Raw genomic sequence first — 26,489 nt, 5'->3', positions numbered from 1 at the left:
TTCTGTAGTCCTCAGCAAACACAGACCTCCAGCTCTGAGACACCCAAGGGGTGGATGAGATCGATGATACCTGACCATCAACAAGGCCAAGTCTGTGGCCCCAGAGGACAGTTGACCTTCAAATATATGTAGTCACACAGCACAGAGAGAGGGCAGGCTGTATGGAAGCCGCCAGCCACCAAGTCAGGGCAGGGAGCAGAGTCAGGGTACAATGCCTCCCCCAAGAATAGGGCCGTGTCCACACCACAGTGACATACAGGTTACCTCCAGGTTCCCCAGGGGGTTTCACAGGCACTTCTTAGTATTTTCTGGGTGTCTAGGAATGTGGTAGGTGCTATGCAGAAAATAAAGGGAAAGACGATACACTCCTGCCCTCATGATATGAAGAGCCCTAACCATCACCTGCAGCATCACTGTGCAAGTTGGCTGACCCATCAGAGCTCCTAAGTAAGCCCATCAGCTTGTCCCTGCACCTCCAGCTCCTTTCATGACTTAACTGATTCATTCCTCCATGAAGAATGTTGTGAATACCTGCAGGGTGTGAAGACCTGGAGTTACACTCCAGAGGGAACTAGACATTATGAGTAAATGGGATGAGCACGATCAGGGTGGAGTGGGGGTAGGGGACATACTCTGCTGGTAGGGTACTCACTAACCATGACAACTGACACAACCCCCACATGACAAACAGTAAGGCCTTGGCAGGTGTGAACTCACATGAGCCTGGCAAGGATCGTCACCCCCGCCTGCTGGTTCGTTGAGCATCTGGAGGCTCAGATAAGAAACTAACTTTCATTGAACACTTACTATGTTCCAGCATCATTTTAAAGTCATCCTCTGATAAGAAAATGCAGATTGCATGTAGGAAAGTACCTAGGAGTCTAAGAGGCCCTTATACAAAAGATGAGCTTCGAGCAGCCTTGCCCTGGTCCCCCATCTCTGCCACATAAAGGCTGTATAGGATTGAGCAAGTCACAGTGTCAGAGCCAGAGTCTCCACTCACTCTTAAACTCCTAGGAAAATGGTAAATACCACTGGTGCGTGCTGCCCCTTCCCTGCCTTCTACCTCTGGCCCAGCCCCAAATGCAGCTGTGAGTGGCTGCTCCCTTCTTGAAATTTTAACTTTAGTTTAAGGATTCTGACCTGCTAGCCTAGACTATATGCATCTGTGTTCCTACTCCCGTAGGCTACAAGCTCCAATGAGGGAAGCGCGCACACACACACACACACACACACATTCTCTCTCTCATACACACCTATAGTCTTCCAGCTCTTCTCACATAGCACACAGTCTGGCTTTAAGAATAAGAATTCAAGAAAATTCAGTCCACATTTTCTTGTCAATTATAAAAAACTCTACCAGATCTTTAACAATGGTTCTTTTAAATCTTCTTCAATTCATAAACAATTGTTCTTTTATTCTTACGCTTTCTTAAAAGCTTTTGCAATAAACTATAATTAAAAAGTAATTTAAAAACTCAGTCCATCCTAAGCTAAAATACTATGTCCCTCTCTGGTGTAAAGCCACATAAAAGTCCTTTTCACGCCTGGCCTGAGAGCCGACCATGTCTGTGGCCTTCAAAGCTCTGTTTGCTCTGGCTCTGCCTCCCTCCCCAGGTACTTGTAGCCAAACCCCACTCTGTCACCGCCTTTCTGCAGCCCAGGCCTCGCTCCTCTTACTTTCTCTAGGACACCAAGGCCCTTCCCCTTCTCCGTGCCAAGGCCTTTGCAAAGGCTGTTCCCCTCTCTAAGACCTCTTATTCCTGCTCTGTACCTTCTCCCCAGCTGGCACTTACACCTTTAATCCCCTTCAACCAACCTAAAGTGACTCACTTATGGTACCCTGCTGTTATCCTACTTAATACATGGCACACTTTACATGATACTTCCTTTATAGCTGTCTTTTCCAGTAGACTTTAATCTCCACAAGGGTAGACTGTGTCTATTCATTACAGAATTCCAAACAGAGTCTGGCAAGTGAAAAGCACCATAAATAATTGTTAAAGAAATGATCACAGACTCCAATTTCATGGAATCTGAATTAATGACCTCTAACCCACCATCGGAATCAGTGAACTAAAGTGGACTGGAATGGGTGAATTTAACTCAGATGACCATTATATCTACTACTGTGGGCAGGAATCCCTTAGAAGAAATGGAGTAGCCATCATGGTCAACAAAAGAGTCCGAAATGCAGTACTTGGATGCAATCTTAAAAACGACAGAATGATTTCTGTTCATTTCCAAGGCAAACCATTCAGTATTACAGTAATCCAGGCCTATGCCCCAACCAATAACACAGAAGAAGCCGAAGTTGAACGGTTCTATGAAGACCTACAAGACCCAACAAGACTTTTAGAACTAACACCCAAAAAAAATGTCCTTTTCATTATAGGGGACTGAAATGCAAAAGTAGGAAGTCAAGACACACCTGGAGTAACAGGCAAATTTGGCCTTGGAGCACAGAATGAAGCAGGGCAAAGGCTAATAGAGTTTTGTCAAGAGAATGCACTGGTCATAGCAAACACCCTCTTCCAACAACACAAGAGAAGACTCTACACATGGACATCACCTGATGGTCAACACCGAAATCAGACTGATTATATTCTTTGCCGCCAAAGATGGAGAAGCTATATACAATTAACAAAAACAAGACCAGGAGCTGACTGTGGCTCAGATCATGAACTCCTTATTGCGAAATTCAGACTTAAATTGAAGAAAGTAAGGAAAACCACTAGACCATTCAGATATGACCTAAATCAAATCCCTTAAGATTATACAGTGGAAGTGAGAAATAGATTTAAGGGACCAGATCTGATAGATAGAGTGCCTGATGAACTCTGGACGGAGGTTCGTGACATTATACAGGAGACAGGGACCAAGACCATCCCCATGGAAAAGAAATGCAAAAAAGCAAAATGGCTGTCTGAGGAGGCCTTACAAATAGCTGTGAAAAGAAGAGAAGCGAAAAGCAAAGGAGAAAAGGAAAGATATAAGCATCTGAATGCAGAGTTCCAAAGAATAGCAAGGAGAGATAAGAAAGCCTTCCTCAGTGATCAATGCAAAGAAATAGAGGAAAACAACAGAATAGGAAAAAAAAGAGATCTCTTCAAGAAAATCAGAGATTCCAAGGGAACATTTCATGCAAAGATGGGCTCAAAAAAGGACAGAAATGGTATGGACCTAACAGAAGCAGAATATATTAAGAAGAGGTGGCAAGAATACACAGAAGAACTGTACAAAAAAGATCTTCACGACCAAGATAGTCACGATAACGTGATCACTGACCTAGAGCCAGACATCTTGGAATGTGAAGTCAAGTGGGCCTTAGAAAGCATCACTACGAACAAAGCTAGTGGAGCTGATGGAATTCCAGTTGAGCTATTTCAAATCTTGAAAGATGATGCTGTGAAAGTGCTGCACTCAATATGCCAGCAAATTTGGAAAACTCAGCAGTGGCCACAGGACTGGAAAAGGTCAGTCTTCATTCCAATCCCAAAGAAAGGCAATGCCAAAGAATGCTCAAACTACCACACAATTGCACTCATCTCACACGCTAGTAAAGTCATGCTCAAAATTCTCCAAGCCAGGCTTCAGCAATATGTGAACCGTGAACTTCCAGATGTTCAAGCAGGTTTTAGAAAAGGCAGAGGCACCAGAGATCAAATTGCCAACATCCGCTGGATCATGGAGAAAGCAAGAGAGTTCCAGAAAAACATCTATTTCTGTTTCATTGACTAAGCCAAAGCCTTTGACTGTGTGGATCACAAGAAACTGTGGAAAATTCTGAAAGAGATGGGCATACCAGACCACCTGACCTGCCTCTTGAGAAACCTGGATGCAGGTCAGGAAGCAACAGTCAGAACTGGACATGGAACAACTGACTGATTCCAAATAGGAAAAGGAGTATGTCAAGGTTGTATACTGTCACCCTGCTTATTTAACTTATATGCAGAGTACATCATGAGGAACGCTGGGCTGGAAGAAGCACAAGCTGGAATCAAGATTGCTGGGAGATATATCAATAAACTCAGTTATGCAGATGACACCACCCTTATGGCAGAAAGTGAAGAGGAACTCAAAAGCCTCTTGATGAAAGTGAAAGAGGAGAGTGAAAAGGTTGGCTTGAAGCTCAACATTCAGAAAACAAAGATCATGGCTTCTGGTCCCATCAATTCATGGGAAATGGAAAAACAGTGGAAACAGTGTCAGACTTTATTTTTTTGGGCTCCAAAATCACTGTGGATGCTGATTGCAGCCATGAAATTAAAAGACGCTTACTCCTTGGAAGGAAAGTTATGACCAACCTTGACAGCATATTAAAAAGCAGAGACATTACTTTGCCAACCAAGGTCCGTCTAGTCAAGGCTATGGTTTTTCCCGTGGTCATGGATGGATGTGAGAGTTGAACTGTGAAGAAAGCTGATTGCAGAAGAATTGATGCTTTTGAACTGTGGTGCTGTAGAAGACTCTTGAGAGTCCCTTGGACTGCAAGGAGATCCAACCAGTCCATTCTAAAGGAGATTAATCCTGGGTGTTCATTGGAAGGACTGATGCTAAAGCTGAAACTGCAATACTCTGGCCACCTCATGCGACGAGCTGACTCACTGGAAAAGACTCTGATGCTGGGAAAGGTTGGGGGTGGGAGGAGAAGGGGACGACAGAGAATGAGATGGCTGGATGCATAACCGACTCTATGGACATGAGTTTGAGTGAACTCTGGGAGTTGATGATGGACAGGGAGGCCTGGCGTGCTGTGATTCATGGGGTCGCAGAGAGTCGGACACGACTGAGCGACTCAACTGAACTGAACTGAACCCACCATCACCGGGTCTTCACAGGTAGCTCAGTGGTAAAGAACCTGCCTGCCAAGCAGGAGTTGTGGGTTCAATCCTTGGGTTGGGAATATCCCCTGGGGAAGAAAATGGCAACCCACTCCAGTATTATTGCTTGGGAAATCCCATGGACAGAGGAGCCTGGCAGGCTACAGTCCATGGGGTCACAAGGAGTCGAACATGACTGAGGGACTAAACAGCAGCAGCAACACACCATTACCAGTGTGCAGAAGCCCCTTTCTGAGAGACAGTCCTGCCAACAGGTGGGACTCAAGCCTGGAAACCCTTCATCACTACCACCTTCACAGATACCTCCCTGGTGCGGAAAAGAGAAGGACACTAGTTCCAGGCCAGAGGGGAGCCCTGTCACTTGGCCCTCCACTTGGGAATCCTCAGAGCCACGAGGTTTGAGCCAGAGCCTCCTGCCTCGCCCTCAAGTCAGCTAAGTGGAAGCAGGGCACCCCAGCACCCAAGCTGCAGCAAGCCCATGGACAAGACAGGCTGGAAGAGGGGCCTTTCACATCTCAGGAAGACAACCACATTCATTTCAATGTGTATCCGTGAAAAACATCACTTAAGTGTGTGCCTTGGAAAGGTACCAAGGTCCCCAAACCAATTAACTTTCATCTCTCCTGACCCTCTGTGCGTGGAAAGCCTTGCTGACTGCCCATCCCCTCTGTGAGGAACATTAAAGACAGGACATTAGCTTGAGAACATTCTATTTAAAATAAAAGTACATCTAAAGATAGCCTCAGACACCCATTTATATCACCCCGAGTCCATTTGCCCTAGAACCCTCATGGTCAGTGCCCCAGATGGGCCCTAGTCTGGTGCCTGATATCCATAAAGAATGTCTTTCATGGTTCATTGGTTGAATTAATCTGATATAGAATGTCTAAACTAGAAACCTGTGAGTTGCGATCTTGATGAGTTTCGGCAGAGCAGCAAGCAGGCCACCGTAGATTTATTAATAAGAAAGGCGAAGGAAAGAAGTTTAAAAAACTTAAAACAGAAGTGGCAGTGGGAAAACCAACCTGATCAATTCTGTAAAAGAAGACAACGCTGTGTCCTAAGGCCACATTGACCTTGCTCCCCTGGACACAGGGCACTGCTCTCTCCAGACCCTGTAAAGTAGCCAAGAACGGGCAGGCGACACACACATGCCATGAGTCTCAGGTGGCTTAAGCTTGTCTGCTGCCTCTTGTTTAAGGGTGGATGGGCTAATATGACAACTCACACCTGTGTGCCACTCAGCACATCCTGAGCCCTGATGGAAATCACGCCTCACCATGACCTCTCCAAATTAAGCACACCCACCTCAACTTCCTTTTTTCTAATCCATCTCAATTTGATGCACGAAATGTGTTACTCTATGTGACTTAGTGACTAAACCACCACCATTCATTCCTTAATATGTAAAAGCAACAAGAAGCACAGCAATAGAAGCACAGAAACTGCAGCCCAGTGATCTGGGGCAGAACCACAGAGCAGGGAGGTATGCTTAATGCTTTCTAACAAAGCTGTGACAAAGCTAGACAGCATATTAAAAAGCAGAGACATTACTTTGCTGAAAAAGTCCGCATAGTTAAAGCTATGATTTTTCTAGTAGTCATGAATGGATGTGAGAGTTGGATCATAAAGAAGGCTGAGCCCCAAAGAACTGATGCTTTCGAACTGTGGTGCTGAAGAAGACCCTTGAGAGTCCCCTGGACAGCAAGGAGATCAAACCAGTCAATCCCAAAGGAAATCAACCCTGAATATTCATTGGAAGGACTGATGCTGAAGCTGAAACTCCAATACCATGGCCACCTGATGTGAAGAACTGACTCATCTGAAAAGACCCTGATGCCTGGAAAGATTGAAGGCGGGAGGAGAAGGGGATGACAGAAGATGAGATGGTTGGATGTCATCACTGACTGGATGGACATGAGTTGGAGGAAACTCCAGGAGATGGTGAAGGACAGGGAAGCCTGGCCTGCCACCATCCAGGGGGTCGCGAAGAGTCGGACACAACTTATCGATTGCAAACAATAACAGAGACAGGAGGGGATGGGAGAGCCACGCTCCATCAGTCCCTGTGGACAGCCACTCGCATCTCCACACACACTTGGCTCACTAGCTCTCCAGCAGCCTTGCATCTGGGCACGTGTGTCTTCAGAGAATTCCACCACAGAACACTCTCCATCTCCTCCAGATAGAACCAGGCTCAAAAAAAGAGAGACAGAGAGAAGAGACAAGGCTCCTTTGCTTTGGATCCATTAGAAACTGAACTGCCCTCTCTAGCAGGAGGCCCTTCTCTAGCAGTGCATCCAGCAGGTGGGGATGGCAGGCTGGCAGAGGGTGGTGGAGAGGATTCTCGCAGGGCAGAGGATCCAGTTCCTGAGAGCTACACCCAGAAACCGCCCAGTCAGGCAGGAGACTGACTGAGAGGCCTCACCAAGTAACCCTGCCCTCACCCACCCAGTCTTCAGACATAACTCTGCTTTGACACTGTCAGTATGGTTTAAAAAAAAAAAATGAAAGGAAACCAAGGCAGGGCAAGATATGGGTCTCGGACATTTTCTTGGCAGATGTGATTTTTAGGTAATTTTAATGTATTTATGAAACTTGCCTAGTGAATCTGCCTTCCAATGTAAAGGTCTGCCTCTTACTCCTCTCCTGGCTCCAAGGGACTACAGATTCCATATGATGATTCTCATCTCCATTATGAATTGTCTTTTTTTGTGTATTTTTCCTTTTTTAAAAAATTTCTCAAGCCCATCTAATCAATACCCTTTGCTTCAGAAAGGAAAACAAAGGTGGGGAGAAGCTAACTGGCTTGCAAGAGTTGTTCAGTCTTGCTTAGTGAAGCCCTCAGAAGCAGCTCAGGGGTGGAGGCATATGGTACTTCTTTCCTTTGAAAAAAATAGCTTTCATTTAAAGTAATTAAATATCTCTGTATTTAAGTGACATGTAGTTTGAATGATTGCCTTTTGAAAAACCACAGAGAGGAAAAACGAGTCCAGAATTACTGCTTTTGACATAGAAAGAAGGAAATGGGGTTAATAGCCGAGCTCCCCACCAACCCCTCTATAAGGGGAGAGAGTCAGGAGAGAAGTTCCCAGGCGTGTGTGTGGAGGGGATCTAGGATTAGGAACAGATCGACTCCTGGGCCACAGCCCTGTGGGCAAAAGCGACCTAGCTGGGGAGAGCTCACACCCATGGCTCCGCAGCAGAGGGGGCTGTATCCCTCCATCCCGGTTCCAAATCTGCCCCTTACGGCCCTGTGCAACCAAGGGAGTTATTGACGGAAACTCAGTAATCCCACCTGTAAAACGGGATCATAATACAGACCGACAGATCCCTTTGGGAAATCCATAAGGGCACTTCTGCTCAGTGAGCTGAACACAGCAGTGAGACAGGCTGGGACCTGGGACCCTTGCTGCAATGCTTGCACCTGGACATATCTCTTCTCCAGCAATGAAATACAAAGAAACTGCAGGGACTAAAAAGAACCCTGGGCATGTGAAGTTGGGGCAAATTCTGGATACATAAGATACCAAGAGACCAAAAAAACCCAACTGCCACTTTTGAAGTGCCTGGAGCAAAAACAGGGTGTTGGCAGTAAAAGCAGGGTACTGCACATGCGCCCAGCACACAACACTATCCAAGGGGTGGGCAAACCACCTAAGCCACCCCTCTGGCCTGAGTCCTGGACACACCCCCTGGACACACCCCTACCCTCACCCAATATAAGGAACAAGGAAGGGAAACTTTTTTATTCTCACTCCCTCCTGCTACAGTAGGGGCCCCAGTAAAGCCTTGCCTGAGTTTCTTGTCTGGCGTCTAGTAAATTTCTATTGATTGCGGGAAGGCCAAGAACCCTGGTCGGTTAACAGTAGGTGGCCAGCAAGTGGCAGCTCTGGAACCAACCATTCTCTCTGTTTTCTTTAGCACCCATAGGAAGATATTTGCAAAACAACAGACCACAGCGGTGGGTTTTCTGTATAGAAAGGTGACTGATGCAGAAGTAGGCCCACACTCAAAACTCCACTGCACGTATTCCACAAATAGCCTAGAAACAGCATCAAGCCCTCATTAGCACCCTACCTAGACAACATGGCAAACAAAGATCCCTCGAGGCTAGCATAGAACACAAGGCAATCCGTGGGCCCCTTGGAGAAAGTGGAAAACATACAAAATTACAGTAAGGAACCTGGGCATGATTTCACTTTGGTAACTGGAAACAATGCCTGAACTGTGAAGCACCAGAAAGCCATCCACGTACCTAGGAATCACCCGCCTTCCATGTGGCCCTGTGTCTCCCAAACTGAGACAGACACGTGTGTGTATAATCAACCCGTTCAAAGGCCCTGTAGCAGGAGGCAGTGCTTTGCTGTAAAACAAAACTGAGATGAAATAACCGTCATCCTTTCAAATATCCTCTGAGAGTTTGGTATTTGAGGCACATCCTGTGATGTACTTCTCTCTGACCTCAGACACTTTGATTCTGTTTTTCAAGTTCACATAAAAGGCAGAGAGCTCTCAGATTGGTCCACTGCACTGCCAGCCTCGACTGGATGTGAATTCTTCACTGGTGCCGAGAATTCGTTGTTATTCCAGATAATTAGGAAGTAGAGATAAAGGGCTATTACGTTAGAGGGGCTTGGTCCACTGGGAAGACCAGCTGTCGGCTCCTTATTTAAAAACAGATTAATTCCCACTGCTCCCAGAAGGCTTCCAAGGGTACACTCAGACATCGAGCGTCCCACCCTAACATCCTTCCCCGTCTTTCACGATGCACGTGCAGAATTTGAGAATGCAGCTTGTCTGGAAGACTTAAAACAAATGCTTCAATTTTCCATTCTCCAAATGAAAATCAATGGCAACAGAGAGGCAAAATCAATGTTCAACGCTCTGTAGGGAGAGGCCCTCCCCATCTCTCGCCCACCCAGAACAATAAATCAGAATGAGCCATCCCACTGGCAGTGAATTCCTGAGAGCAGATCCCTCTGCAGGTAGTATGACTTTCTGTCCATATTTTCATCAATCACACCCTAAGAGGGTATTCTTTTTAAGAAGAGTTGAGAGAATATTTTTAAAACTTAAGTTAGAAAGAATAACACACTGCTGTACTAAAAACTCGTCTTCCCTAAACTGATTTGCTAATAGGATCTTTGGCACCTAAGACCAGAATTTGACTTAACTGTTTCCCCAAGGTCCATTTTGAATTATCAAACATTAAAGAATGCTCAGGCACCCCGATGACCTACTTCCCAAAACAAACCATGATCTTCTGTCACCAGTGGTTAGCTTATATCCACCACAATGCCATATAAACAAAAAATCATGCAATTCATATTTTTTGTCCTCTGTCACTCAGCAGAATTACTATGAGATTCATCCATGCTGTAGCATGTATCAATAGCTTATTCTTTTTTTCATCGTAGAGTATTACTCCAATGAAATGAATATACCACAGCTTGTTATCTGTTCACCTGTTGATGAATGTTTGGGCTGTTTCCAGCTTTTAGCTATTACAAGTAAAGCTGCTATGAACATTTATGAGTCAGCCTTTACATGGACATATGCTTTCATTACATATTCTAGAAACAAATCTTTTGTTGGACATATGTTTTGCAAATATTTTCTCCCCGTGCGGCTTGTCCTTTTATTAGTCTAACAGTGTCTTTTGAAGATCAAAGTTTTTACTTTTGATGAAACCCAATTTGGTGATTTTCTTTTTTTTTTTTTTCTGGCATTTATAGTTCATGGTTTCTTTGTGCTCTGTTTAAGAAATCTTTATCAATCCCAAGATTACTACTCTGGCTTCCTTCTAAAAGCTTTATCATCTCAGCTCTTATATTTAGGTCTATGATCCATTTCAAGTTATTTTTAGTATTGTACATTATATAATCACTAAGATTTATATCTATAAAGTGCTGTGTTATCATAAAACACTTATTTGTAAATATCAATTGAAGATAACCCAGTACAACTTGTTATATACAGGATAAACACCACTCGATAAGCAAGTTTTGACAAAAACAAATCAATGGACAAAAGTAGAGGAAAGAATGAAAGGCGATGTGCTGGAATATTTTAATTACTGTTTTTAGATTCTATGACCATGGCTTGTTTCCTGTTTCTTTTTATTTGTCTATACTTTTCTGTGTTTTCTGTAATGAGCCTCAATTACCGTAGTATCAAAAATAAATTAGAATGTTAAGAAAAAGTCACCTAAGAGAAGCTGTGGTGACCCCAGGTTTCCTTCACACTGCTCTTATGTGCATCAGTGGCCCCCTTAGAGCACCTAAAAGATGAACATGCTTCCAAGAATTAACCCTCTCCCCACCCTACTCAATACAGCTCAACAGCAGGAAGAGATAAAATGCAGAATTTCTAAAGAGAATCTGAGTTTAGCTGAAGTCTCTCGATGAAACCAACTACAAGCCCAATACCATTCTAATACTGGGGGAGTGTTTGCACTGAAATTGCTAGTCCAGCCACCCTGACACCAGGTGGTCACAAATGTGTGTGTCAAACCACTTCTCCACTCACTCAGTCTCCAAGGGCAAAGAAAGCTAATGAATTCCTCTTGTGGATGCACTTACAGTTCTCCCGTCTAAGACAGCCCAAGTCCACAGCCTCACAAGCAGCCCCAGGCCAATAGGCCGCCTCTCCCTGTGTGTGTGGTCCTGACTGTCTGGCAGGCGGGATTTACCCCTTGAGCTGCTGCAGAGGCCAGACTGCCTGACGGGATTGCCTACAGATGTTTCACAGAGAGAAAGAGGACTTCCCTGATTGATGAATAAATAAGAGTTGTCAACACGGCCTCCCTGGTCAGAGCGGATCCCTGAAGTATAATGTGGAAGGACAGATGTTTCATCTGGGAAGATGTCCAAGCCCCAAGAAGAGGAGTGTACTGAGCTGATAAGGGCTGAGTAATTCAGCCTCCAGAGGGGACGGGAGGCAGGCACGACTGCAGAGCACACCGCCACAGAGCCCTCCGTGGACACAGGCCACCCCCCAACCCTGAGGAGGACACGGGCATGCCCCTCAGTCAGAGGCTCCTCTTTGGGCTGCTTTTCCAGTCAATGAATGATACCCATCATCAGAAATGCAGTTTTTGTCCAACTCCTCACCTGCCGTGAATCACAGAGCGGGCAGCAGGCTTCCATGGGCAGGAAATCCAAAGACCAGAACAAGACAGTGGGCAGGGCCCCTGGAGTGAGCTACTTATCCTCAGGAGCATGCAAATGAGGGATTTTCTGGCTGGCCTTCCAGAATGAATCAGACAATAGTAATATCTATTACCATAACTGTTTTAATCATTGTAAAACTAGTTGTCCTGATGTGACACTAAACTATGTACCTCCGTCTTTCTGACCTCTCACACAAAAATACACAAAATGTTCTATGCAAGGATTAGTAAAACTTACCACCCATAAACCCTCTCTGCAAGAATTACTAAAGGATGTATCCCAGCAAATGGGAAAGAGGAAGGGGGTAAATTCTTTCTTTAAACCCATGTTAGAGTGGCGGGAACCCAGATTCAGAAAGGTCGAGTAACTTGCCGAGGTTACACAGCTAGAAAGTAGCCAACCTGGGAATGGAGCCTAGAATGGTCTCATTCTCAAATCTATGCTCTTAGCCACTGAACACTGTAGCCACCAGAAGATGCCAGAGATGAGGATAACACTTTCAACACAAGCAAAATAATGGTGGTGTTTCCAAACAGAAACACGGCATGCCCAGAAAAGCGCCGTTTACACCTAGATATGCCGAATACCAGCAAGGCTGCTGCCTCTGACTCAAACAGATTTGCACTTATAACTAAAACTCTCTTGCCTGGGACTTACAGACAGGGCTATATTCCAGGAGGAAACAGGCAATGGACTGTCCATGTTACACACACACATAAAACCAGATGGTTGATCAACACAACACTATTCCAAGGAGTATTTGGTATTTGCAGCAAAAGGGACCACATTGTTTGTCCTTCAGAGAATGAAGAAGTCTTGTGTGGCAGGAGAATCTAGGAGAGCTTTTTCAGGGTATATATGCCTTAGAATGACTTTTGAAGAACAAAAAATAATTATTTTTCACATCCCACTCTGCATGCAGTGATCTAGATTTTCCTTGGAGTAGAAATAGGGTCTCTTGTTTACCTCTGCAGCCTCAAGGCCTAACACAGGCCTGGCACATAGTAGGTACCTAATACCTTTTTGTTAAATTACAAGGAATTAGTGGATAGACAAAGTAGATCAAACAATGTGGCCAATGCATGGTACTGACGAGAAACATAAGCTTTGGAGCTCGACAGTCCTCAACAGAGCTGCCACTTAAAACAAGCAAATGACCAACTCCTCTCTCTGCCTCAGTTCTCTCACTTTCAGAATGAGGACAAAAATAAGCACCAACTTGACAAAATCATTGGAGGAATTCAAGGCTATAGGTCCTGAGCACAATGCCTGGCATATGCTAGATAGGGTTCAGGGGCGAAACCTGGCTTTAATTCCAGCGAGAACACAGGGGAAGAGCAAAGCACATCATAATACCTTGAATCCCAGTCTTACGGAGACAAAACTTGACTATTGTTAGGTGATCACAGAGGCCAGGTCCGTGGCTGCAGGTGCTGGGTTTGCAGGGCCGGAGGGGTTGAGGGCTCTACTCTGTGCTATCAGGCCACTCCCACGAGCAGCTTCACTGCTGGACTGCCTGCCAGAGCATGGGAGCTCCCCACATGTTCTTAGGAACTGAGAGAACCATGTCCTCAAAGGAACAGCCACAGGGGCATGCATTGCTCAGACTTCAAGAACTAAGAGATGGGATAGGACTCATTCTGCATGGTCCCAGGGTCAAATTGGAACTAACCAAAGGGCAAAAGCTATAACAAGGCAGATTTATCAGAAAGGCTACTCTTCTTTGCCTAAGTTTATGGTGCAGTGCAGGTAAACAGCTGAGAAAGTCTCCAAATTCAAGTGATAATACCTAAGCGTGTGTAACTTCAATGCCTCTTGCTGCACCTCTCCACTCTAGAGTCAGTACAGGGACAAGGGTGGGAATGGCACTGAAATCACCTTTCTCCCACCCCCATCCCATCCAACCCCATTCTTGAAGAAAGTCTGTTGGGTGCATGTGTGCGTGCGTGCGTGTGTGTGTGTGTTTTCTTACTTCAAGTATTTCTTCAGGACTGAAGGCAGAAGTAGCCTGAATTCAAAGGCTCATTTGTAAAAACCTAAGCTCCAGTATTTTGGCCATCTGATGCAAACAGACAATTCATTGGAAAAGTCCCTGATGCTAGGAACGATTGAGCACAGAAGAAGAGGGCATCAGAGGATGAGATGGCTGGACGGCATCACCGATGCAATGAATATGAACTTGGGTAAACCCCGGGAGACGGTGAGGGAGAGGGAGGCCTGGTGTGCCACAATCCAAGGTGTCACAGAGTCAGACATGACTGGGCGACTAAATAACAACAAAGCCCAGCAGATGCTTAGAATGGGTGGAGGGTACAGGACAAAGGCTTTAACAACCCTGAAGATGAAGGGAGAGGCTTCCCCCTGCGCTGAGGAAGGGGGAACAGGAAGACACGTTCTCAGAGGGAAATCTGACGTGGCTGTCTTGAGGAGCAGGACCCCAAACCAGGACTCTCAGCCTGGTAAAGATGCCCACAGCCCACGGAGCGCTGAAGCAGATAAACCCCCAACTCTGACTTCAAGGGACCTTCAAGGATTATCATGGGGAGGATGTCTGTGGCAACCAGAAGACTAAAGAGAAACTTCCTGGATCCTGAGGTCATCCAAGGAGGAGGAATGGCCCCCCACAATGACCAAGAAAGGGTCTTCTGTTCATCTGCTTGGATGAGGGCTCAGAGTCAGATAAAGTTGATTCAAAGGAAATTAAAAGGTTAACTTTCTTTGCAAATGTGTTTGAGAACTGAGATACATACTACAGCAAGACTGCGTGTACCACGTACCACATAAGACACAGATCAAACACCTGTCCCCTCCTCCCCGCTGTCCCCCAGCCAGAGGTCAGGTACCCCAGATCTGGTGGCTGGAGGACACCTTGGAGCCCTTGGCTTACCTGGGGAGCAGGTGCTTGCGGCTGACACACAGGGCAGTCTGGTAGTCCTGGGTCACACACACCTTGTGAGGGCTGCATTTCACCTTCAGGCAGGGGTCTTTGGATGGGTCCAGGGCTGAGGCAAGAAAAGCAAGAAAAGAAGAGTTAGGACCCCCAGGTAAATTTAATTTATATTTATACTCAAATAAACACGTGGGAAACAAACAGACCATGTGTTTGCTACTCTGCACTGTTTACTTAGGCTGGAGGGAATTAGAATAAAAACCCAAACCACAGGGAATTCTGTGTCTATGCCACGTGTTTTTCTTCAGCATCAGGATAGCGATTCTTTTGTGCTTTGGGAGTTTCAGTATCTTTATCTTGGCCAGGAATTACTTTAGAACCCTGTGTGTTCCAAGGACCAAAAACTACATAGCACTCCTTGGTTCTTTGTCTGTCACTCCTTTATGTGACTTTGCGCCCAATTTTACTTATTTCCTATAATATACAATGTCCCAGAGGAGGAGAGTTTTGCCTTCAGTTCCATCAACACTCACTGTGAGGATCCATCAGCCTATTTTAATTTTTGTGAAGAACTTTGGGATGTACAAGACAGTTATGAGTCATACAAACTTGTGATATAATTGGGTGGGGGAAAAAAATCTGACACATAAATATTTATTGTGCAGGGGAGAATGAAACAAGGGCCATGAGAGGCATACAAAATGATAACAGAGCTTGAAAGAATAAGAGAGATCAATTTCTGGGGCAAGGATTAATGAAGCATTAATATGTGAGTTGGACCTTGAGGGATGGGTGGGATGGTAAAAAGCAAAATGAGAAAAGGCAAGATAGGCAGAGCAGTCAGGCCTACTCCAGGGTGGGGAGGCACATCTGGGGAATCCTCAGATATTCCATCTGACTAGAAAGTGTGGGCTTTGGGGGTGGGAATAACACAGGTGGTGTTGATTCAGCCAAGTCACTGGAGCAGGGTCTTCAGAGCCAGCACATCATATACAGCAGCACTTTCTAGAACAGGCAGAGTAGCTGGCCCCTGGCTAGGCAATACCCCACAGGTTGAGGGGCACACACTCTTCAAAGCAAAGAGGCCACAGGGAGTTCTCTGCAAAACAGTGCCACCTCCCAGGTCCTGGGCCAAAAAGCCTATCAGGTGGTCCGTCTGTCATGGCTGCTCTCCACAGCCAGGCAAGGTCACGCTCCCATGTCCTCCCCCAACACAAGTTCCATTAAACAAATCTGCATCCCGAGTAGGGAAAGCAAAACAACTCTAAGAAATATTAATACCATGCCCTCTCAACCCTGGGGCCCCTCAGAGATCATGAACGCTCTGCCCTTAGAGGAAGTAAGGATTCCTGTCAGGCCACCCAGGCCTAGAATCTCAATCGTTTTCTTTCAGTGGCCCCAGGGAACTCCACAAGGGACCTGAACACACTACATCTGAAGGTATTTCTTCTTGGGGCTTGAATTGCTCCCTCCACTGCAGCAGCTTCAGCTTCTGCAAACAGAAACTGGGTGCATTTGCAGGCCAGTCAGGTGAGCAACGAGACCCGGGTCTTGGTCCCAGGGGAGTCACCTGGTGGAGCCTACTCCCCAGTGGGTGTGCCCGGCTACCTGGCATTTAGCAGCAGGAAATGGACTGCAAGAGAGAGAGAGATGCCACAGGGACAGGGTGCTCACTCTGAGCTCTTAAGCTAAGGGTGTCCCCTCTGGGAAGTGAATGGCAGGGCCTGTGTGTCTGGCCTCAGAGTCTTCCCAGGCTGGGCTTTCCAGAAACTTGCAGCAGGAACTTCCTGGCTCCAGGGGGAATTCTCTGGCTTCCTGGGATGTCCTCATGAGGAGCCAGGAGGTCGGTGCATTTCAGGACAGCGGCCTTCTCCCAGTGCACTGCCCTCCATCCCCCACCTAGGGCTCGTCTAGCCAGCTGTGACTTGTTCTCCAAGACACACACGGCACAGAGCTAACAGTGCATGACAATTGGATGACTGCTAAGAATGACCATGCCAGTCCTTTACTGCCCTTCTCACACTCCCAGTCACCACAAGATGCAGACAGACACTTAGGGACCTGAAGAAATATGGGGATCAGACCCCTGAAGAAATGTGGGGACGAGGCCCCTGGCAGCCCTGGCCTCAGGAACCAAGTGAAGTATTTCCCTGACAGGTGCCAAGCGTCGTAGACCCTTTGGGATTGCCACTGGAGTGGATCTCAGAGATGGAGAACACCAGGCTGGCTGAGGCAATGGATGTCAAAAGACACAGGACTATATGACAAGCCTTATCACCCAACTTAAGCTTCTTTTAGCTTTTGCAGCCAATTTCACAGACATGCGCCATCCACACTGGGGTCCAGATGACCCCAGTGAATAGTGAGATCTAAAGGAAAGTGAGTCCACTGAGCAGAGCAGAAAGGAGCACAGCCTCTAGACACAGTGATCCAAGAGAATGCTGCCTCCACTGCTTCCTAACCTCCTACACCTCAGTTTCCTCTTCTGTGAAATGGGATAACAGAGGTCCCTACTATTGCTTTAGGTTGTCATCAGGAAGAAATAAGTCCATCTTTATCAGTGCTGCCAACAAACCTGGGAACATGTTAAGTGCCTCATAGATGTCTGTTATTTTGTGTGTTTGGATTTCATTCCCAGAGTGAATAATAAGCCTTCATAATAACCAGAACGATAGCTCACACGTATCCAGTGCTTTTGACATGCAGGCAGTGAACTAAGCCCTCTAATTGGATTACTGTACTTAATTCTCACACAAACACCTATGGCGGTGTCTGCCATTCCTATGCTCATTGTACAAAGCAGATGAGAGGGACGCTCAGTATATGACACCTGGTTGGCTAACTCCAGAACCCAAACTCCTCAACATGATACGCCAGTGGCATGGAAAGCACCCGGAGTCTCCTACAAAAGGTTGATGTGGGGCTTCCCTGGTGGCTCAATGGTGAAGAATCTTCTTGCCAATGCAGAAGACACAGGTTCGATCCCTGATCCAGGAAGACCCCACATCCCAGGGAGCAACTAAGCCTGTGTGCCACAACTGCTGAGCCTGCACGCCTACAGCTCCTGCTCTGCAACAAGAGAGGCCATGCACGCCTACAGCTCCTGCTCTGCAACAAGAGAGGCCACCACAGTGAGAAGCCCACACAACTGAAGAGGAGGCCCTGCTTTCCGTAACTACAGAAAAGCCCTCACGGCAATGAAGACCCAGCATGTAAAATAATAAATATAAAATTTATATCATATAAAAAGGCTGATGTGGGGCCTTATCTCAAACCAAGTACTGAGCCCAGATGCACCTGTTGAGAGGCCTCCAGGGCAGACTGAGTCTTCAGGAATAAAAGCAAGGGGTATCCAGGGGGGCTGGTGCTGTCAAGGCTGGGTCACATGGCCTCAATATCCCCCCAAGAATAGGAGGATGCCCACCATGGGCAATTGTGCCCTCCACCTCCTCCCTCTGAAGGCAACAACCCCTCAAAGGAGTCACATGGTCAGTGGCAGTCTATTTTCTTTCTGCAACCTTGCCACCTGTTACTCTACCATTAAGCTAATACTAAGATTGAGGGCAGGAGGAGAGGGGGATGACAGAGGATGAGATGGTTGGATGGCATCACTGACTCAATGGACATGGGTTTGGGTGGACTCTGGGAGTCGGTGATGGACAGGGAGGCCTGGCGTGCTGCAGTTCATGGGGTCGCAGAGTCGGACACGACTGAGCGACTGAACTGGTAGATCACCCTACTCCAATCATTTTGTTTTCCTTTTTGTAGTTTTTTTACGATAGCTCTTTATTTCTTTTGGCCACATAGTACAACATAGTGCACACAGTCCCTAGTTCCCAGACCAGGGGCTGAAACTGCACCCCCTGCTTTGGAAGCATGGAGTCTTAACCTGTGGACTATCAGGGAAATCCCCGTTCCTCCAATTCTTGAAGCTAACATTTCTTAAAAAAAAAAAAAAATGAAAATTAAAACAAAAATCTCCAACCAGAAATATTACTAAATAAAAATCATCAGCTATTTAACTCTATACGCATACTTACTTAACAATTTGCATATAGAAATCAAGACTGCTAAAAATTAATTACCAGGTTCTGAATACTTCAAACATGTATGGGAATTATTTAGAGTAAATGAACTTCACAGAACAACAAAACAGTAACAAATCAAGCTGTCGGCGTTTATTTAATCACCAGGACGCATCTTGTTTTTGAAAAACAGCAGACTCGGGATTGAAAGGGGATAAAGATGGTGCTGGAGCGTGCCACTTCCATGTAAATGCTGCCTCTCTTATATGCTCTTTCCAGCACCCCTGAGGCTGTGGTGACTGACAGGCACCCACACCTGTACTAGGCAGGGCGGTGCGGCTCTACTTTCTAGAGGAAATAATAGGAGACCAGAATAATAAGTGGTATTTGAGAGGCCCTTTAATAAGGTGCAGGGAAACCATGCAGGGGAGGAGGTAGTGACAGAGGGCTGAGAGTGAGTGATAACCCTGGCCAGGGGCAGAAGCCTCCTTGTCAAGGTGCTAATGGTTTCTACAGACTGTGCTCCAAGTTTCTTTCTCCCCAAGCGCATGCCTGGTGATAAGCCTCAGCAATCCCCACAAGATGCCAAAGCCCTGCCCCCTCCGTTTCTATTAAATACCTGCAGGACTCATGTGGATTCAAGCAAGAGAGTATGCCCAACAGGTACCCATGGAAGGTTAATTGCATCTTTCCTGCCCTTTCACGAAAACCAATCAAGTGTCAACTGGCATAGGATATGTGTCCAGTTAATTTTTTCAATAATCTTTACAAAACATTTTTCAAAGGGAAAAATGAATTAATTGAAACAAATTTATCAAGCTGGAAAACATCAAATTCAAAAGCCAATTAATTACAGGCTTCATGTAAGGTTTTTTTTAATTAATTTTATTTTTTAAGCTCACTGCTTGGTCTCAATTAAGGTAGTGATATTTTAATTATTGTAATTGTTTCAGAACTTATTTTTCAGTATGAGTTAATTTTTAATTAGCTATGTTGATTTTAAAACTCTAAATCAAGTCTTTTTGCTGTCCTCGGGCACATCCTTACAAGCTCACTGGCAAATGGTTATAATACAAGGACGAGCAGAGCAGGGTGCCACCTCAAAGACGCTGGGATGAGAGGATGTTCCATTCTGTGGGCTAAACAATGGGTCCCTGAGAGTTAATGTGACATATGCTGCTGCTGCTAAGTTGCTTCAGTCGTGTCCGACTCTGTGCGACCCCATAGATGGCAGCCCACCAGGCTACCCCGTCCCTGGGATTCTCCAGGCAAGAACACTGGAGTGGACTGCCATTTCCTTTTCCAACACATGAAAGTGGAAAGTGAAAGTGAAGTCACTTGGTCGTGTCTGACTCTCAGTGACCCCATGGACTGCAGCCTACCAGGCTCCTCTGTCCATGGGATTTTCCAGGCAAGAGTACTGGAGTGGGGTGCCATTGCCTTCTCCGTGACATATGCTAGGGTTTATTTACTCCATTAACATTTGCAGAGCAAATTTCAGGCTGGCACTTCTAGAGTGAACAGGATGTCATTCCTGCCCTCCGAAAGCTCACAACTCAACAGAGGAGACAGGTAAATGAGAGGAAGTTTTGTACACTGTGGGAGATAAGGAAGGTACCACATCCAACCTTTCAGTGGGTTAGGTGAAACTTCCCAGACAGACTGTTATCTATGGAAAAGTGGGTTTAACCCAGGTAGTAGGATAAGGAAGAACACTCCAGGGAAAAAGAAACTCCCTTTTCAGATGTAAGAGAAATGATGGCAAGTCAGGGGAATGGCAACATTTCATCAGGCTAGAAGCAGGCTAGAGCAGGCATGGGATGAGATGGCAGTGTCATCATGGGGGGCCTTGAAACCACAATGAGGACTTTGGGGGGCCATGGCTACCAAGTTCCATAGTGATGACAAACATGGCACACCCTCCTGTGCTGAAGCTGGTAGAGAGCGGGTAGGAAGAGCAAGACTTCTATATACATTTTACATGGAAAGTGGTCTTTTGATAAGTACAGACACACTGCACACTCTCACCCTGCAAATGAGAGGCAGTGTCAGAGTGGAGGGCCCAGTGGCCAACTCTTAGTGCCCCCTTTCCTCCTCTGAGGAACCTCCATGACCCTCTTCCCTGGGGCCATGAAGCTGCACAGGATTCTGGAAGGCAACCAGGCTACCTGGTAAAACGAAGAAGTCAAGATTTCATCTAAAACCACCATGTGAACTCATGGTCCTCTCCGGTGACTTGTGGAAACTTCCTCTGACAAAAGGCCACTCAATTCGCAATGAGTTGACAAATTAATGACTGTTTGCTGTCTCCCTGTTCCTTTTAAGGTTGTTCTCTGCCCAAATCATGCTCATGCGAGGATCATTCTGAAGAGCAAAGACACTCCCAGTGATTCATTAGGAGTGACTTAATGGATGATTGACAATGAAATTATTCCAAACTGCTAAAACCTTGTCAAGCAAAGGTCCCAAACATTTATTACGGCTTGTCTGTCCCCATGGTAACCCGTGCATGCATCTTGCTTCCCCTACCTCTCCAGAGGGGCTTGTTTACTAGCTGACGACATAGCCTCACTGAATACAAAACAGAAGATTCCACCCATAGGATTTTGCTGGAACCACGGAAGCATGGCAGATTGGAAAGACTCTGTCTCTGTTCTCAGCTTTCATATCAAGGGTTTGGCCATGCTCTTTGAGATTGAACAAAGGGGCTATTGGCTGTGTGTCTAAACAGGACAGGTGAGTAATATAGAAGGCTGGATGTGTGTGCCTAAAAACTGGAGGATGGAAGTAGGCAGGGACATAGGACAGATAAGGACAAAAAGGAAGAGAATAAAAAGGTGCTTACAACCAGAAAGACTCTCCTGGGAAGAGATTTTTTCTTTCCCTTTCAAACGAAGGATTTGAAGACATTATAACTAAAAGTATCCTCTCTCTTAAAGTAGTCTGTGTGTGTTTGCAGGAGATGGTATAAACTATGAAAAGCCTTTTTAGAAGGCAATTTTTCAACCATGTATTTAATTGCTAACAACCATAAAACATAGTTAAGATAGGTGTTTATCATTCCCTCAACTTTTGATACATATGAAAATTTTAATAGTAAATGGAAAGAAGGGCAAAAAGAATTATCCAATGACCTAGAAGATGAAAGTGTTAGGCCAAAACATATCTTTATGGTCTACAATAAGGGGAAAATGTAAACAAGTTGAAAGTTCATCTGTATCCATCTGCTCAGGTTGCTACAAAATACCAGAAATTTATTTTCTCATAGTTCTGGAGGCTGACAGGCTGAGATGAGAGCCCCAATCTGGTCAGTTTCTGGTCAGAGCTCTCTTCCTGGCTTACAGACAACCACCTTTTCACTGTGTCCTCACATGGGCTTCTCTAGGTGGACTCACAGAGCAAGCAAGCTCCCTGATGCCTCCTTTGATAATGACCCCTGTCCTATTGTATCAGGGTGCCACCCTTAGGACCTCATTTCACCTTAATCACTTCCTTAAAGACTCCCTCTCCAAATACAGCCACAATGAGGATTATGGCTTTGACATAAGCTTTAGTCCACAACACCATCTACAGGGAAATGGTTATCTTAATCACAAGACATCCATTTACGAAATATCGTCCAGCTACTATAAAGGCATACGTAGGTTTATATGTATTAACATAGGTAGATGTTTATGGTATATTAAGTGAAAGAGGAAGGTAAAGATGAAAAAATGGATTTGAAATGGATAAGTAGCTTTCTGATAATACATGGCTGCTGCTGCTGCTAAGTCACTTCAGTCGTGTCCGACTCTGTGTGACCCCATAGACGGAAGCCCACCAGGCTCCCCCGTCCCTGGGATTCTCCAGGCAAGAACACTGGAGTGGGTTGCCATTTCCTTCTCCAATGTGTGAAAGTGGAAAGTGAAAAGTGAAAGTTAAGTCGCTCAGTCGTGTCCGACCCTTAGCGACCCCACGGACTGCAGCTTACCAGGCTCCTCCATCCATGGGATTTTCTAGGCAATAGTACTGGAGTGGCTTGCCATTAATACATGGCTAATGAACGGCAAAGCCAGTGTCCAAAATCAGGGCTGTCTACATCCAAAGGAGACATGCTTTCCATTTCCTATCCTGCTTCCTTTGAAAAGAAGCACCAGCCCCAGCCTCTCCCACTCACACACCAGGGCCCTCAGCTTCTCCTGAATGTCCTTTGTCTTCTGGGGCTGTCCCTGAGATAAGCTGTGAATCAATGCAGACTGCCTGTGCCTGCGGGCCACCACCACTGCAGACTGTCATTCAGCAGTCTACAAAAGGCACAGTCTCCTGCTTCCTGAAGAATCTCTACATCAGGGAGACAATGAGTCATGACCATCGCCGGAGGCAAGAGCAAGTTTCCAGCCCTGGGAGATGACAGCACTCTTGCCTCTGAGATGGAAGAGTTAAGGATGCACTGTTCCGGGCTGGAACAGCAGTGGCAGGGACGGGCTTTAACACCCTCTTCTCCCTGCCCCCCCTCCACCACCGTTCATGCGCCAAATGAGACACTGCCAGCAAACCGGTAAGTGCAACATGGCCAATTGGCACATCCTGATCATTTGACTGGAATGCATTAAGGTGTGTCCACTAGGGCAGCTGTGAAAATAGGCGTCATAAAATCACAGGCCACAAAATGTTATCAGTCAGTGTCCCTTTCTTAAAACTTTTATTCAGTGCCTTCCCCCATCCCCCAGCTGCTCTGGAATGCTGAAGGCAAGGACCCTCACTCTGCATTTTCACCAAGAAATTGATTTCCCTTCAAAAGAGGGATGGAGGAGAGGAAGAAAATGGAGAGGAGAAGAGAAGAACTGAAGGGGGGAAAAGGGAAGAAAAGAGCATTTTATTACATAAAGCATCATCCCATCAGGGGGCTGACAACCAAGACAGTGACATCAACCGACCTGCAGAATAATGTACTATTATTCTAATTCACCACTGAGGTAACCAATACAGAGATCAGTTTAATATGAATTAACTCATGAGGAAACTGACGATGTTGAGTAACCTGTCCATGGTCACACAGCTGGTAAGTCTGGATTTCAACCTAGGTGAGTCTCACAACAAAGGTGATAATTGGAGCCACCACACCACTCATGAGAAGAGCTTACAATGGGGGATAAAAGTAATGATTACAGTGCCAAGCAGCAGCATACAGAACCCCTCTGTCCATCTCCCCTGAGAATCATGTCACCCACAGGATCCCCATGAGGACCGCCTTCTGTGAAGAAAACATGGTACCAACAGAAGTCAAAGCCAAATGCTTGGATAAGTGAATAAACTTATATGATTTGTATAATGAATACAAAAGTCAAAGTTTCTTTCCAAGTCAATGCTGATGTCCAGTGAACTTAACTTTCTCTCCCTGACATAAGAAACAACATGGAACAAGTGAACCTTCTGGTTCCTTCTGTGAGTGGGTTTTGTGAAGCATGTATATGGTTCATGTCACTGGGGATGTTCAGGATACCTGGTGGTGACATGGGACAAGAAAAGGCAGCATGATCAACAGACCTGAGAATAGTCATAGCTCTCAACAAAGGGACAAGACACCATGCACAGGGAAGTCTTAACCTTCTCATCCATTAAAACGGCCAGAATTTACTAAAATGTTGTAATAGTGAAAGCTCTCAGGTTCTATTTTACTGTAATTGACAGAAATTATTCATCAGACATTTATGAACAAAGAAGACAGAATCACTTGAGACCAGTTCCATAACCTTGGAGAATAAGAGGATATAAAAAGCACCATAAAAATCAAATATTTCCAGGAAAAAAGGTATACTTAAAAAAGTTCTAAGAATTCTACAGCTCATAAAGTCTAGCTTTTGTACCTGGGCCTCACTTCAATGTAATTAAAGCTCTTATAAAACGCATAGCTTTTCTCAGAGAACTAACTCCTTTGGTGCTAATGAGCATGATTCTACATTATTCTGCAGCCATAGTAGCTGACCATAGTAGAATGGGGAAATTTTAAAACTCTACTAATTTAAAAAAAAAAAAAAACCAAAATTATTGTACCTAGAATATTGCCCAAGGGTTTGGATCAGAGAGGCATGAGTTTGAGAGGAGAGGCACAGCTGGCTGCTTCCTACCAATGCATCTTGACAGGTCACTCACCTCGCTAGGATTCAGGGGCAGACGGACAGACCTGCCTCACTGGAGTATTGTGAGGACCTGATGAGATAATGCGTGAAGGTGCTGAGCACAGTGTTTGGCATATGGTCCATGTTATCATCCTCTTACCAGATCTTCAGGTAAAGGGAATGTACACCTAGGGCAAGGACCCCAGACATTTTAGAGACTCAAGATCCTGGAGCTGTGATGCTGTTTAGCCTTTCCAGTCTCAAATGTGAGGTTCATCTCCACAGGGAGAAGCATGAAAACTTCTTTTTGAACATCAAGCTCAGGGTCCAATTGACTCAGAACCCCTTTACTGATTAACCAGATCTGCAACACTGCTGAGGCCAGTGTGTGACAACTAAGGCATCCTGTATCTCCAGTGGAGCTGTGCTCTGCTTTGTCTCATGTCAGAGACTGTAAGGTCTGGAAATGAAGAATAAAACTCTTTCCTTCCCCTAAATTATGTTCACTAAAAGCACAACCTTCATGGTCATACTTTTTTTTTTTCTTTTTTGAGAGAAAGTCTTTGGGTTTTGAACAATTCTACTGGAGAATCAAGGGGTTTGAGTGATCAGGTATCCTAAAAGCCTACATTCAAGCACCACTGATAAAAAGCTAGCAGGAAAATAAAAGAGAATAATGAAAGAGAGAGAATCTGGCAAACAGTGTTGATCCTAGCGGCCAAGGGCTTGGGGATAAATGGACAGCAAGGTTCAGCCCGGCAGGTTTGGTGGACAAAGCTGGTGCATTTGGGTCATCAGCTAGTGGGCATCCATCAGGTTGCTTTCCACCCTGACCTACAGAAGCCAGCAGGAGCAGGTGTTAACTGAAACCAGAACAATAAAGACTGCAGGGAAAACCTTCCCCAGATTGGAGACCGAGATGCTCAAATGACCTCTCAGAGCCTTGTGCCATGTTGCATTCTCAGGAGCAGAAGCTCTGTACCAAAACTGAGTTAAGCAACATGGTGTTCATTCACTGGACACTCCCGACAAGCCTAAAAATCAGTGAAAAATAGGCAGTCCCACATCATATGTATCTATCACAGCCTCGTCTCCTCTTCCTGTTTTGCACAATCTAATCTACTCCTTGCTTCTCAGACTATGGGCCAAGGAGAATGTAAATTCAGTGACTACCCCTGCAACATCTATTTTACTAGATGGTGGGTAATTTTAGATAATTTCAAACTTTTTTTTTTTAAGACAATCACTGGTCTACCATAGACTAGAATGCAAAATTCACATACGCTCATATCAAAGAGGCTTCCAAAATGTATGGGTTCACAGTGAATTGTGCCTCTTGAGGCTGAAAGTAGATATTTGCTCTTACTTGCTCTTAGGGGCATTTTGGTAGAAAAGTTTGAAAAGTGTTTAGAGGATGTACTGAGTTTAAAGAGTCCTAGAAGGAAGTAGAGAGCTCT

General features: G+C 45.5%; 1 protein-coding gene across 4 annotated transcripts in view; it reads right to left on the bottom strand.

Annotated features, from left to right (window-relative positions):
* SPOCK1 (SPARC (osteonectin), cwcv and kazal like domains proteoglycan 1) overlaps positions 1 to 26,489 on the bottom strand; it is a 593,321-nt gene that overhangs the window by 201,158 nt on the left and 365,674 nt on the right. For all 4 annotated transcript variants that reach the window (XM_055428906.2, XM_055428907.2, XM_055428908.2 and 1 more), the window contains exon 4: positions 14,907 to 15,021. In XM_055428906.2, coding sequence (XP_055284881.2) covers positions 14,907 to 15,021 — 115 coding nt within the window. The remainder of the gene's footprint in view (positions 1 to 14,906; positions 15,022 to 26,489) is intronic.

Source organism: Moschus berezovskii, chromosome 8 (assembly GCF_049115385.1).
Source record: "Moschus berezovskii isolate FMDL1 chromosome 8, NW_MosBer_1.0, whole genome shotgun sequence".
NCBI classification, from domain to species: domain Eukaryota; kingdom Metazoa; phylum Chordata; class Mammalia; order Artiodactyla; family Moschidae; genus Moschus; species Moschus berezovskii.
This window is presented reverse-complemented; position numbering and strand designations above follow the sequence as displayed.